Here is a 14,901-nt window from a genome sequence, read left to right on the forward strand (position 1 = left end):
CTAAAATTCCAATATATTTTTGCACTGCCAGGTTTTTTTTAGGTCTGGAATGGAAGTTGAGTAAGGAGAGGATAGGAAGGGAGATGAGATGCTTACTGTGCATAGAGTAATGCAGTTATGCAGCTAGGTTGTCCTTGGCAGGACCTGTACAGATGTGGCTGCATCATCTTTACACTAAAACCAGGATTTTACAGGTATAACTTCCTTATTGCTCTCTCATGGTGGCTAAGATCCTACTATAGATAAGACCTAAGCAGTGAGTAATTTTTTTTGATCATGGTGTATTAAAAGCAGTGTTTTACTCCACAGTATTATGTCCCAGTGTTAGCAAGTCCAGATTACATTTTTAACCTTAGTGGTGACTTGAAGAGCACAAAGGAGTTGCAGTATGCAAAAGTTTAATTTCATTTGTAAAAAAAAAGTGCTTAGGTTGTTTTTTTCTTTTTTTCTTTTTCCTGACTGGCTTTTCTAAAGTTCAGTAGACATTAAAATAATTGTATGAAAGAATTACAACAATAAGAACAAATCTTCACTTTTCAGAATCAAAATATTCATTGGCTTTATTGGAATAAAAATTGGAGTGTCATAAAAATGCTTCTATTCTTTAAAAAAACCTGTTTTTCAACTATAATTTCAATTATCAGGATCAAAATATTTAGTTGAAAATTGTTGACTTTGCCTACAGGGTAGGAACTTTTAAGGAATGTGTCCCTATTTCAAGTATTTGCAATTTCTGAAACACTTCTTTAGAAAAAAATATTGCCTATTAAGTGGAATTTTTATTCAGAATGGGAAGTTTACGTAGGAAATTTCCAGCTTTTGTGAAGGGCACTGTAAGCCAATGACGCTGCCTGCAAGTGACATTTAAAAAACACTCATTATGCTGTCCAGTCACTTGGGAAGTCAGTCCAGCACTGCTGAACAGAAACAGGGACAATTGTTTCAAGGCTCCTGAGCTCCCCAAAAGGGTTTTTAACCCTGGTCTCGCTGCATCCATTAGGATTGATGAATCCTTATTCTGTGAGAGACTCTCAAAACTGACACTTCAGCAAAGGAGGTGAGAGCTCCACAAGTGTGTCAGGGCTGCTGCCATACATTTTCCCCAACATATCTGGAACTTGGGATAGTTCCAGGAATCTGTTCATATGCATGAGAAGATACCATTGCTGACAGAACAGTTCACAGAACTGAGGGTTTTTAAAGAGTTTATCAACTGGTTAATATTTATGTATCAGCGTGGCGAGGTGCTAGCAATATTATAACAGTAGCTGGGTACCATTTTGTTTTACTTGAGGGAAATTCAATATGAATAAAACAGCAACTTTTCAAACATGACATTTAATCCACTCATGTAAATCATACCAGGAGATCTATTATTCATTATTAAAAGGGCACCATATTTTTATTATACTGAAAATGAAACACAAATGCTGTGAAAAATTTAGTGCCTTTTCCTGAAGTTTCAGGACACTTATCATGCAGTCATCTAGCAGGGGCTGACACTCATTTTAAAATATAGCTACAAAATTAATAAATTTGAACTCTTTTGCTTGGAACAAGAGGATGTTCTATTTCACTGAATGAAGGATTTATTATTTATTTAAGCCTTCCTAAATACTTCAGATGGCAAAGTCCTTTGATAATGTTCAAATTTGGAGTTAGATTTGTAATGAATAAAGTTCATATCTTTGTTGTTATTAGTCATTTCCAGCATTTTCTTCCCTGAAGTGCATTTTGAAAACTACATATATCAGAAACTGATTAACATGACCTTAGGTATTAATTCTTAAAATATGATGAAACAAACAGTTTCAAGGACATTATTTTCTGTATGTCAGCAGCTGTCTAAGGACTGTGATGCTTTTAATAATTACAAAACAAGGTGTCATTAGGAAAAGTAGACCACAAACTTCCCTTTCCCCCCTCCTCCTCCCCTCCTGGTTTATTTTATTCTTGAGTGAAAGGCTGGCACAAGTGAAGAACATCTAGCTCTAGGACACTTTGTAGGACATAACATAAGAGTTTTATACAGTAAGAAAGAAGATAGTGCTTGGCAGTGCCAGAGACCTTTCAAAATGAGAGCCACTTAAATTTTCTCTGGATGCAATTATTTGTAGTTGGGATGAAAAGGTGCTGCGTGAACCTTTTGGTAAATTCAAGAACTAAGCTTAAACAGACGCTTGTATTCATTTGAAGACTGCAGCGCTGATGGTTTTTTCACAGAGAAGGAACTCATAATTTTACTGCTTTTATTTGGTTTATCTGAGTTTGGGGAGGGGTCTGGTCTTTGCCATTTGCTAGATCTCTCTGCAACATCTCAAAATGCACATTCTCAGAGCAATTCTTACAAAGCTATTACATATTAGAATCTGTTGTGTCTACTTTGTTTAGCACTGTGCAATTTATTTACTTATCTAAAAGGTTACTACTTATCCCAAGTTTTGTTTTTTGGTGATTTATTGGAGTTACTTTTCACATGTTGTCTGGTCATTGTGCTCCAGTGGAGGTTTTTCTTGGAAACACCTGCTGGAATGCAGTATGTGTGCTGGATCACCTTAAAGCAATGCAAGCTGCCCAAAAACCTCAGAAATGTGACCTATGTTACAATGCATCATATCTGACTAGAGGAAAGTATGTAGCCTGCTTTGGTAAACCTAGCAGACATATGTTAAACATCAAAAGTGTCTGGGGACAGCATTTTATTTTGGACCACTCCATGGTTTATTCCCCACTTAATTGGAAATTATATCTGTAAGAGAGCTTGACATGAGCCATAGGATACAATAGTTGTAAAAAAGTCATACATTATCTGGGGCAAACCAGCAGGAAGGCAGAATGCAACCTCTGCCTGAATCCTTAGCTCCACTTGAATCCCAAACAACAGAGAACACCAAGAACAAAATTATTGCCAGCCCCAACAAAAAAATTCTGTGATTGGAAAAAAAGAGCATCTCCATGACTCACTAGAGCTGACAGTCTGGAACTGTGAAAAGAGACTTAAACTGTGTTTTGGTCCAGATTTGCAAGTCATGGGAGCCAGCAAAACACCCTCAGAAAATGCTTTTATTTTTTTCCCTTAACACACCTGGTTTTAAAGCATTTCAGATTTTAAATAATTATCTGTGAGCTCAGGATGAGCAGGGTAGTTGCAAAGCTGTACTACAGAAATTGGAAGAGTACTTTATTAAACCAAAGAACAAAAAGTGATCCTGCTTAATCATGCAATTTTTAAGCAGGTCACACAAGGAAAAATGATTTTGTTCCCAGAGGTTGCTCCTCCTCTCCTCTTCTGGACCAAGAATTGGACTATCCAGGAAATGCTGAAGGAATATGAACTCCGGATTGTCACTGCTTCCCTTGCGAAGTGGGTGTTGCTGCATCCCTGGTTGGACGGAAGCCTATGGTTGAACAGATTGCTAGCTGAGGTGTGATGAGGAATCCAGAACAGCATCAGGGAAGAGACATGAATTGGAGCAGCTGCTGGACCAAGAAAGAGAGGAAAGCTGCCTGCTCCTCCTCCAGAGCCTGGGGCAGGCAGAGCAGCACTGCTGCGTGACTCAGCCCGGCATGCTGAACCAGCCACGTCTTCATGAGACTCCTTGGCTCCAAGTGGTTTCTGGGCAAAGTACGTGTCCTCTTGACACAAAAGAAATAAACTTTGCTGCATCGTGTCTGTAGTCCATGTTATCCTGGGAAACTCGTGCTCTGACCGTGCTGAAATCAGTCTCAGGGATAAATAAGTGAAGTGGGAGTGTCAGGAGAATGAACTGGGGTTCCTGATTCCCTCTCACAAAGACAGTTTCTCCCTCACAAGATGAGGTCAGAATCCACCCAGGCCAGTATATCACCAGAAGCACTCGGGGAGGCAGGAGCTGGATGTACCATACATTACTACTCCCTGCTGGTCCAAGAGCAGAAAAGAATTAGCAGCAGATGTGCCAGGACAATTAGCAACAGATGCAGAGGCTAAAGCTCACAGAATGCAAACATTATTCCTCTATATTAGGGAAGATAAAAGGCCGGATTCTGGTCCTCGGGTGTAAGGTACTTGTGCATGAGATGCTGCTGGTGCTAACTATGGGCTGAGTTATCACTCCTAGAGAAGAAGCAGGCAATGGGGACTTATGTCTTGCTCTGGTAGCATGTGGGAGGGCAGGTGATTGCATTGGGGCACTCGGTGTGGCTCTGGGAAGACACTGGGGTGATTTGGTACAGTGTGCCAGGAGGAATCCTGCTCTCTGCCACTGCTGAAAGCAGTGAATAAAGTGCCTGCTTACAAATACTGCTGCCCTGTGCCCCTGGCAGATCATGAGCCTGAGCTTGTGTGCTGTGGCCCAACAGCTTCTGGTCCATAGTCTACTGCTGTCAGGGAGGCTAGGTGTCAGGAAGGATGGAGTTACTGCTTAAAGACCTGCAAGCTGCACAGAGAGGAGTCAGGGAGTCATTTTACCTGTGCCAGACTTGAAAGGCCTACTCTCTTAGAGAACGGGGGAAAAAACATTATTGTGGGGAAATTAACGATATGTCACTGTATGGTCCTCCTCTGATTTGTGTGTTATTTTGTATTCAGATGCCTGTTTGAAGACAGGCAATGATGGAAAGCTGGGGAAATAAGTTTTCAGCTATTCCAGAACATTCTGGTGATAGATAGAGACTTTTGGAAAAACCCTAATAACATGATATTTTATTTTTACTTCGGTCCAGGTTTCTATTTCCTCCCCTCTGGCCTTTTATAAATTTCAGAGTTACACAAACACTTCCTAAGAATGCCCTTCTCCCTGCCTGTATGTTGGCCTTGCACATAAACAGGGAGAGCTTGAAATCTGGTTGTGAAAGCTCCCCTTTAATTGGGCAATAACAGCCTCATCTCCAGCACTATTCATTTGACATAGTAAAGTAATTGTTCTTTGTTAATGATGGGAGCTGTTTCCTATTTCAAAGGTTTTTTTACCTGTGTTTTACACCAGTGACATTCATGTGCTGCTGTTTTCATAATCAGAAATGGGCTGTTAGTTTATATGGCATTTTTCAAGATTCTTCTCTATAACAAGTAAATATTGAATTGCCTTTGCATATTTTAATTCACCTTAATCTGTTTGAGTTGTATTGGTCAAATGTTTGTGTGATATGAACTAAGTAGTGTGACTTTTGTACATTTTTCTTCTAAATTGAAACCATTTGAAGGTGCAGAGGAAAGAAGAAAAAGTTTATTTCTTCTCTGACAAGGTAAAGCCTGACAAAAGTAAGTCAGACAAAAACCCCCAAAAGCTCCCACTGGATATGTTTATTGAAATATTCAAATAGAATTTATTCTCTCTATAGAGTGAAACTATGGTGGCATATGGGGAAGTAAGATATATTACAATAAAACTGATATAAAACAGTTGAATTTAGAAATAGTGGCAGGAGATAATTTTAGTTCATTATGATTTAATTCAATTAAATGCAACACTGTTAACTGCAGACTAAGAAGTATTACTTGTGCCTGTGCGGGCGCACACAAGCATTATTTATTCTCTGCCGCATCTCTCTTTGCAGAAGAAATTACACCAGTAAAAGGGGGGTGCTCAACGCTTTCATAGCACTATAAAACCCTCTATACCTCACAGACCTCAGTGGAAATTTGACCTGAGCAAGGAGAAACAATGAAGTAAGGTGTTGGAGAGTAGACCCCTCCAAACCCAGGAAGATGTCCTTAGGTAGGATATGCTCTTTGAATGTCAACAATGTTGGAACAGGCTTGTGGATTAATTTACCAGACAGTGCCTCAAATGAGGGGTTGGCACCAGGGAAAATATATCTTCAGAACCAAAAACATCCATCAGAACAAGCTGCTCAGTCTGAGCTGCCTGTGCCTTGTCTATCCCCAGGAAGATGTCCTTAGGTAGGATATGCTCTTTGAATGTCAACAATGTTGGAACAGGCTTGTGGATTAATTTACCAGACAGTGCCTCAAATGAGGGGTTGGCACCAGGGAAAATATATCTTCAGAACCAAAAACATCCATCAGAACAAGCTGCTCAGTCTGAGCTGCCTGTGCCTTGTCTATCCCAGGCACTGCTCTGAGTTTCCCAAAGGAGAGAAGTGACTGATCCCTGTCCTCCTCCTACGCTGTTCCCTGCTCTGTACCTGGGCACAACAGCTCAAACCCGCAAAGGCATTCAAGGTCCATGGATTTCAATCTGAGCTATCTGCCTAAATGCCTTTGTGCATCCGTGCCTAAGGGCCATGCTGGCCATGTCCCAAATCCCAGCTCAGGCTCACAGCTGAGGAGGAGGTAATGAAGGGCAGGTGGCACAGGACTCAGCTCCCTCCTCTCTCCCAGGGCTTTCTGACCCTGCAGGTGTGAGATGGTGAGCTGAGAGTGTGTTTGTTGTAGCAGTGGGAAAAGGTTTAGCATGGACCCAAAGGCACCTGTATGAATGCTTGGCATGATGGCATAGAGTAACAGGTAGAAGCTTGGCTGGGATTTTTGTATGGATCCAACAGAAAGAAATTTCTTATTTGTCAGGTATGTTTTATTTGACTGTGTAAACTGAGAGGTGTGACACTGTCCTACCTGGGTCAGGGACCCAGTGCTCATGCTTAAGAACTCCTTATAGACTTTATAACCTCAGACCCTGTAGCAGATGGGTGTATTATAAAGTCCTTGCTTATGTTTCATGATTATGTGTTTCCATCATTGCATGGTTTAAACACCCAGCTCCTGTAGCTGCAAACAAAAGGATGCTCCCAGTCTCAAAGAATGAGTCTGCAGTTTAAATCTAGGATAAAAGCAAATGAACAATAACTGTGAACGAGAAACAAAGAAATAGAAGTTTAATAGTGACAATGATTACCCTTACATCAGCTGTTTGACCACTGCCTGTTTATATGTAAGCTATCAGAAGAGCATATACTGTTGAATTCTTAAGACAAGAGTCAGCCTGGGAAGCAAGAGAGAAAATGAAAAGGGGGCTGTGACAGAGCAGTGATTTATTCTGTGAATGCTTTGGGATTGTTTGATATTGCAGGTAACTGTCTTTGATCACAGCCTTATAACCATCACCTTTAATTTGTAGTACAGAGGTTACTATCTAGCACCCAGCTAGCCAAATGAAATGTATGGCTTGATTAAGGATCTCTTTTGTCAGTAATTTGTGCCTAATGTTTTTAGCTTTCCCACGGGTTGTTACAGAAAATGGTAAATCTGGTTTAAATGAAACCTGATACTGTTAATGGTTTAATAGCAGCTGCCACAGGGTTATGGCATTTTTCAACAGATGCTTCTGTTTCATTTTAAGCCTAAACTAAGTCTTAGAATATATTTACATAATTAATATAAAGTACACGTACATAATAATGACAATATTTATAATTTTAAAATATTTCCTTAAATGACTTTGCTGTTATCTAATCACAATATAAAACTTGAAAAAGGAAGGCATATTATTAGAAATAATAATTTATATTCACCTCTTCAAAAAAAGTTGTGGATGCAGCGTGACTGTGAGCACTTGTCATCTAACATGGCAGTTATTGGTGTAGGCAAATCCCTTACTGCTTCAGAAAAAGAGACAAAAAGCTTTGCTGCACCTGAGTTATGCTTGTTATCTTACCTAACAGGTAATAGATAATTACCTCTGTTCGGCCAGGAGTATAAAAGTGATGCTTATATTTAAATATACGCATCAAGAAAGAGCTGTGTTGAGGTGTGTACTTAGAAATATTTGAAGTAGTAAAGATTTTTGGATGATTGTTGGCTGCACAATGTTGTCTGATTGAGGAAGCTCCTGCTAATTTAAGAAGAATTTGGCATTTTAAGATGTTCATAGTGGGTGATTGGTTTGAATGGATCTCTTTTATTTGGAGGTCTTATTCTTGACTTCCAAGAAGTACTGAGGGTGTATCCTACAGGACATTCAGAGTGAGAGGATGCTGCTGAACATTGTGGCCTTCTACAAGTATGTGTCTGTTCACAGTGAAGAGAGAAGGAGAAAAGGCTCCTCTTTCTCTGCCTTGGCTGGAAGGCAAGGTAATGTTGAACAGGCAAGTGTACCAAGGCATTTGCTGCTGCGAACTGTGAAGACTGAAATGGGAACAGTAAGACATGAAAAACATGCAAATAACAGAAAATTGTCTCTATTAAAGAAGCATCCAAGATTGTTTATTTAAGAGATTAGGCAGTCGCAGTTCTCTCAGGAGAATGTGTAGGAGCAGTGGTGAAGCAGATGTTTCACTGTGTGAAGGATGTAGCTGATATATTTGCTCCCCTTGTCCCCAGGGTGACTACCCTTCATAGCTGTTAGCCTGGGTATGATGGCAGTCATCTTCTGTGTTCTAGCTTTTGTGAAAGTTTTGTTTTATTTGTCCTTTTGAATGTATTAGAATTGTTCAACAGCACCTGGGTCAATGCCCACTTTAATTAATGAAAACAGTTCAAAATGTGGCATAGGACCAAATTTCTTTTTTTTTTTTTGTGTTTAGCCTTCTTTCTTCTTTACCCACCAAAACCTTACAGATGGATTTACATAAGTTCATTACTTCAGAGTGTTTCTTCACCACTTGATTTCAAGTCTTTGCTATGGGAACACAATTGCTTCAGGCCCTAAGGCACTGGTAGTTCTCTTTCACACCTCCAAGCTGCTCAGAAGAATATCTATACTTATCTTATGAAAAGTGTAAACTGTGTTTGTCAGTTCTCTGTGAGAACTTTTTACCTTAAAATACTTTTAAACCCTACTCTGAGGTTCACATACTTTTCACTAAGAGCTTTAATTTGAAGGAAGAAAGCTATTAAGTACCAACATCGTTCCCACAACTGGGTGGAGAAGAGTTTGTGACTCAGTGAGGAGCAAGTTTGCAAGTGTTCTTATTGGGTGTTTGGATGAACCTTCCAAAGCTGCTGCAAAACTAATCCAGTGGTGAATCTCAGCAAGCCCTCACAGGGACACCTCAGATTTCCAAGTTGGTTTGTTATTCACTCTGAAAGATTTCTAGTGGCAATGTTTTACCACCACTGGTAGAGACAGAGTATGAATGCTTTCTGAAAGCAAAGGGGGAAAGAAAAAAATCATAAAATAACCACACTAAAGAAAGCACAGAATTTTTTGTTGGAGTGGAAAATTGTTCAAATATATGATTTTTGGGAAGAGTTGTTAATGGTTTTGGCATGCAAAATTGCACCAAAGGTATGATGTTTGTAGAGCTTTATATGAGAAAAGAAACTCAGTTCCCTTGTGATGTTTTTGCAACAAATAAATCTTTCTTCCTCCTTTTCTAGGTTCTACCAGATATAAAAGCTGTGAAACTAGGCATGGTACTCCTCTTTGAACTCTTCCTTCTTCGTGGCACCTATACCTGGATTGATCGAGAAGTGGGATGGGGAGCTTTTCCCTTATGTGATAGCAATCTTAATGCTTTGGAGGGAAAATTTAAATGTCCCTTCCTCAGAGGACATTATGACTCCAGAATTGACCGATTCAAAAAAATTGAAAATTTTATTTCTCAGGACTTGGATCATTGGTTATGCAATCTCTACTTTCAGGTTTGTGCTTTAAAAAATTGTTTCGTTTTCTGTATATTTTTCTTTTTGATTCTGAAATTGGATTGTGACTCATCTCCCATTTACTGGGATGTCTGCTTTAATCAGTAAGCATGGGGAAGAAATACACAGGAAAATGATATGGGAGAAAAGTGTAGTAAACAGAGTACAGAGAAACAAGAACTTCCTAAAATTCTTATAACAACATCTTGGACTGCTGGGCTTCATAAACAGTGTACAACAGGCATGTTCTGGCTTTGTGGAATTCCAAACTACTTTTTTTTCTTTTTCTTTCTCTTCCTAGATAATTAAACTACCACAGGATTCAGATAAGTGGAATAAGCATGGTATGCATGTTCATCTGCCACCTGAACTTCTTATGTATTCAAGCACTGCTGAAAAGAATGGTGTCTCAGAAAGTGTTGTACAGTCTGGACCACAAGGTGATGGATTCAAACTTTGATGTTTACATTCAGGTTTTCACTGGATCAACCCAACATTTCAATGCTGGCCAGCCATTATTGGTCTTGTTAAGCTAGCTTTTCTTCATTCAGATGTGCGTCCAACATGTGTTATAGCAGGAATACTCTGACTTTTTTTATTAAGGTGATTTAACTTAGTTTTCAGGTGTGAACAGTTTAAACCAGCCTCATTGCTGAGGATGGAATGCTGGCCTGTGCTTAAGGCTGAATAATGCTTGGAATGTTACAGCAATAACAGTTCAGCTGTTTATGGCTCCAAGCTTACAGGAAGAGAAAAGAAAAAGATGCTTTTTGTGTACTTCTGGAAGAACTTTAGCACTTCCCTGGGCTACATTAAGGACTTCAGATTTGGCAGGGAGATAGTTCTGACATCAGAAGCATGCCTTATGCTACTCCTCTGAAATTCTTTTAAAATTCAATCAAGTGATAACTCTTAGGAAGGACAATTATAATTTGCTTGTGTACAGCAGACCTCCCCAGATGCTTTCTGAAAAAATCACTGAATGTTCTTTTTAAACTGATCCTCCCTGGCCTCTGTGAACCTTCCTATGTAGCTACACTGAGGACACAACTGACCATATTGCAGTGGACTCACAAATTGCTCCTCTACTAGTAGAAATCCAGTAATGAGAAGAATTGTAGGATGCTGCTGTTGTTCTTTTCCTTTTTCAGCACATCGCATGAGACTTACATGCACAAAAAGAATTCATTTTCGCTATACAGATATTTCTATATTCCCTCTTGTTTAATGAACTGAAGCATTCAGTCAACTCATAGATTGTAGTGTATGTATGAATATTATGTATAGATTGAAAGCAGAGAATTATTTATTCAGGACAGAGGTTCCTTAGGCATTTGAGAACAGCAGTAGTGATGCACTGTAGTGGGCACAGAAGGATAAAGAAGAGGCTATGGAAAGGAAAGAAAGAACGCATAAGCAATAATAATTTAGCATGGTAAATGGGCAGCTCAGGTTGGAAGCATAATTTGAAAAGAGTCCAGGACAAGTATTTTTCAGACAGTTAGTGGTGATTTAAAAGATAAAGAAAATGAGGTTTGCCCTGAGATGCTTTTAGGCTAAGCAGCAACTGCACTGTGATCAAAAGGCTTTTATATATCCGCCCTGATAAGAGAAGCATGGAGGTGTAAACATACACTATACTGAGGATTAAAGTCTTTTTTGTTGTCATATATCTTCTACATATCTGCCAGGTTGCTTTGAGATGCAGCAAACCATGAATAGCGGATCCAGAAGGTAGAATTGCAGGCAACACTGATCAGCAGTGAAGAAGTATGGACAAACTCTCAATGGATCAAACTTGTTTGGTCCTACCATCAATCTTCACATGCATTTGGAACTGCACACAGAGGGTGCAGCTAAATCTGTCATGGTTTCTGGAAACACTTGGAAAACTTGTGATGTTCAGTTTGAAAAGTCAAGAAAGACATGGTTTTAAGAACTGAAAAAAGCATTAGTGTGGGTCCTCTTTTGCATGTAGACCTCTGAAATTTTCAGATAAGGCAATCATGGAAGATCTGTAATTTTCCTGCCAAACACATTTGCACAAACTAAACTTTTAGGGGTAATTTTTGATATTGCTTATATTTATTTATTTTTCTTGGAGCATTCTTTAAAGATATTATTAGCTGCCAATATCCCCCATGGGTTTGTTTTTTAATGTATCTATGCAGTACTACAGTATGCTGTTTCTGCTGGTGATATGTTGCTAAGAGATTTAATAATGGGTAAACAAACACAACATGTGGTAATCCTTTTCAAATTAAAAGTTTATTAAATGCTAGCTTGATGACTTTCTGGCTATTTACAATTAAAGGAACAAACCTTAGAGAACTGGAGGTCACATGGTGAAAATCACAACAAACATTTTCAGCAGAAAAATGTGTTTATGATCTGTGGCAAGCTGTTGCACATTGATATGTCCTATAAATTCAGTATTATATCTGTTAAACCACCAAAAACTGGGATGGGGAGGGGAAAGCTCTGCTAGAGTGACATTAAGGTTGAGACACAAGCCAGAGAAAGCAAGAACAGTCTAAATGAAGAGGGGTGCTCTGTAACTCACTCTACTGCAGTAGTCTAAATAGTGAGTGATCTTACATATCAATACCATATGTGGTACTGCAACATATAAGAGAAATAAAGCAGGTTAGGAGATGGTGTTTTAGCCTTCACTTCAAGTTTGTCTTGGTTTTAGAAGCTTAAAACAGAGCCTTCATATTATTTCCATTAACTCCAGGCTACATTATTCTTTTAAGCCACAGCTCCATGTAGGGCTAGGTAAAGCTCTTCCCTGCTGCACAGGCTCTCTGGTCTAGAGCACAGTGCAGAGAAATGCAACATAATGCCTCCCATTCTACCTCCTTGGCAGATCAAAGATGCACATTATCAGATCTGGCGTGTCTCTTAGTCCCAGCCATATCTTCTCTCCATTCTTTTGAAGTGGTATTCTCTAAGAGGTTCATGGCAGAAGACAGCTTCTGCTTTTGCCACCACCATCCTTTGTTTTTCTTAGGAAAATATTTTGCTGTTGATCTGTTGCTCCTTACAGGAACAACAGTCCCTATCAGAATAAATGGCAATTTCTGAGCAGAATTCATTATTTACTCTTGTGTGAGAGGTGTTAACAGCTCTAGTAGAAGGAGCTTAGGTAAGAATATTTGATGCAACTACCAGGAATGTTGCCTTGGTAGTCTTGGATCTAAGTAACAAGGGCTTCTAAAAAGTATGACAACTTCAACACTGTCAGTCTCCATATAGACACTAAATATACAAATCCATCAAGAAAATGTTCTCACAGTGAAATCCAGCTGGACCCCTTTTGACTTTAGCATCCACAGGAAGAGGGGATTCACATGTGCAAAATGTCAGCATAACAGTATTTTTTGGAATTGACAGCCCTTTCATCCTCAGAATAGTTGATGGACAGCACTCATATATTAGTTCTACAGCCCAAACACTTTTAGGTCAGACACAGGCTCATTTGTAAAGTGTTGCTGCACATTTGTTGGGAACCTTCATCCAAACAGCTGCTTTCCTTTGCAGCTGTGCTGTTGATCTGACCTGACACACGAACACCATTTTGTGCCCATCTGAACTTGTGATCAGATAAAACAGGCAAGTGGAAAGCTAGGGATGATGTTATCCACTGCAGTTTTTAGAACCAAAGGAAAACCTTTCTCATTCCAGTTGACACTTTAAGGTTGGCTATTTTGAAGTCCTGAAGTCCCTATGGTCAGCACTGTACCAGCACATAGTGACGTGGACTCAAGACCTAAAAAGGATGCTTGTAAGGTAGAAGGTGGAACAGTCCCTGGGGATTAGGATACTGAAGGGATACTGAAGTAGTACTTTTCTATTTTGTAGTTCTAAGCTTCGTGTATTTTTGGTGAACCTAAAGAGTCATGACTGTGCATTTTTTTTTTTTAAGCAGTAATTTTCCCAAGCTCTGGAGTATGAAATCAAGAAAGGAGTTTTACTTAGCTTGACTGTGCTGGGGGAGAGGTGTTATCAGACAAGATTTTGAGGGAAAGTGTTCAAAGGTAGCTAGTTAGGTCCCAGCACGAGGATGATCTTGCTGTAGTAGACGTGGTAGAGTGTCGCATTAGCATGAATACACTGCTCCCAGTGTCTGGGCTAGCAGAAATGTTTATTGCTATTGCTTTGCTGGGTAGATTTGTCACACAGAAAGACTTTCTCTACCTCAGCTGTTTTGTGTTGGACTAAACACCTACATGCAGATTTTCTGAGTTTAAAATCTTCCTTCCAGAAAGTCTGCTTGTCCCTTATTCGCCCCTGCTCTACTGTGGGAGCAAAAAGAAAAAAAAATTCAGCTGTTTGGGAATGGTTTTAAGGACACTCATTTTTTTTTACAATGAACAAATATCTCACTTTTCCCTTGCACTTTATTTTTTCTTTCCCCTTGCAAGTGCATGTGGCTATCCCCAAGAAGTGTATGTGGTTCCTGTGCCCTATGCATCAACCAGAAGACAAGTTAGAACCACTGAAATGCCTTTAGTTATTAGACTATGAGCTTATAACAGAAATAAATATTTGAGAGAGAGAGAGAATTTTCAGGTGTACAATTTTTCTTGTTACTGTACAGTTTAGAATATTTTTTGGTCCATCTTCCTTCTGTCTGTCTTGCTGTTAATAATAAGATTGGTTTGTACCACTTGGCTTCAGCAGTCCTTGAAACTCTCCAGGGTTGTAAAGCTTTAAACAGTTGCACAGGTCTTTAATTGTAAATTAGTTTTGACAGGACTGCTAAGACAAAGGCCTGGCCCATCCCATCGTGATGCTAGCCGACAACCCCTTACTGCTCCTGGAGCAAGGAAACATGTGGAAGGAATTGTTCTTTTACGTTTCACAGCTTGTCATTTCCTCTGCAGGGCAACCTCTGACCTCCCCAAAAGATCCTGACACCCATAAGGGAAGTATTCCCACTGTTGTAAAGGAAGTGGAAAAGCAGTTTAATGCTGCGAAAGGAGGAGAAGCGTGTGTGTCAGAAGAAGCTGTGAGGAAAAGAGAAGAGCTTAAAATGCTTCCAGCAGGTTAGGAGTTTTATTGTGTTACTTAATTTACTGGAAGTTTGCAAGTAGATCTGCCTGGCATGTGTGTAAATATCCCCATTTGCCTTCCCCCTCACCCTGTGATATCATCTCATCATTATTTCACCAGGCAAAGGAAGTGATGGAAGAGTTTAAATCAATTGTTAGGGATCAAAAGCAGCTTAGGCAAAAAGGTACAGAAGCAGTGGAGTCCCCTGTCTAAAATATGTTTGTAGGCCAAATGTGTTAGTAATTACAAGGTGTGTGTGCAGTGCACTGACAACATTAGATTACAGCTGGTGTTTCCGTGACATTTTTACATCCTTT

At 39.5% G+C, this 14,901-nt stretch overlaps 1 protein-coding gene across 4 annotated transcripts in view; it reads left to right on the forward strand.

The window, feature by feature from the left end:
* LOC102074332 (uncharacterized) overlaps positions 1-14,901 on the forward strand; it is a 180,475-nt gene that overhangs the window by 65,797 nt on the left and 99,777 nt on the right. For all 4 annotated transcript variants that reach the window (XM_074543834.1, XM_074543821.1, XM_074543811.1 and 1 more), the window contains 3 exons: positions 9,263-9,526; positions 9,828-9,966; positions 14,416-14,577. In XM_074543834.1, coding sequence (XP_074399935.1) covers positions 9,263-9,526; positions 9,828-9,966; positions 14,416-14,577 — 565 coding nt within the window. The remainder of the gene's footprint in view (positions 1-9,262; positions 9,527-9,827; positions 9,967-14,415; positions 14,578-14,901) is intronic.

Source organism: Zonotrichia albicollis, chromosome 1 (genome assembly GCF_047830755.1).
Source record: "Zonotrichia albicollis isolate bZonAlb1 chromosome 1, bZonAlb1.hap1, whole genome shotgun sequence".
Taxonomy (NCBI): Eukaryota; Metazoa; Chordata; class Aves; order Passeriformes; family Passerellidae; genus Zonotrichia; species Zonotrichia albicollis.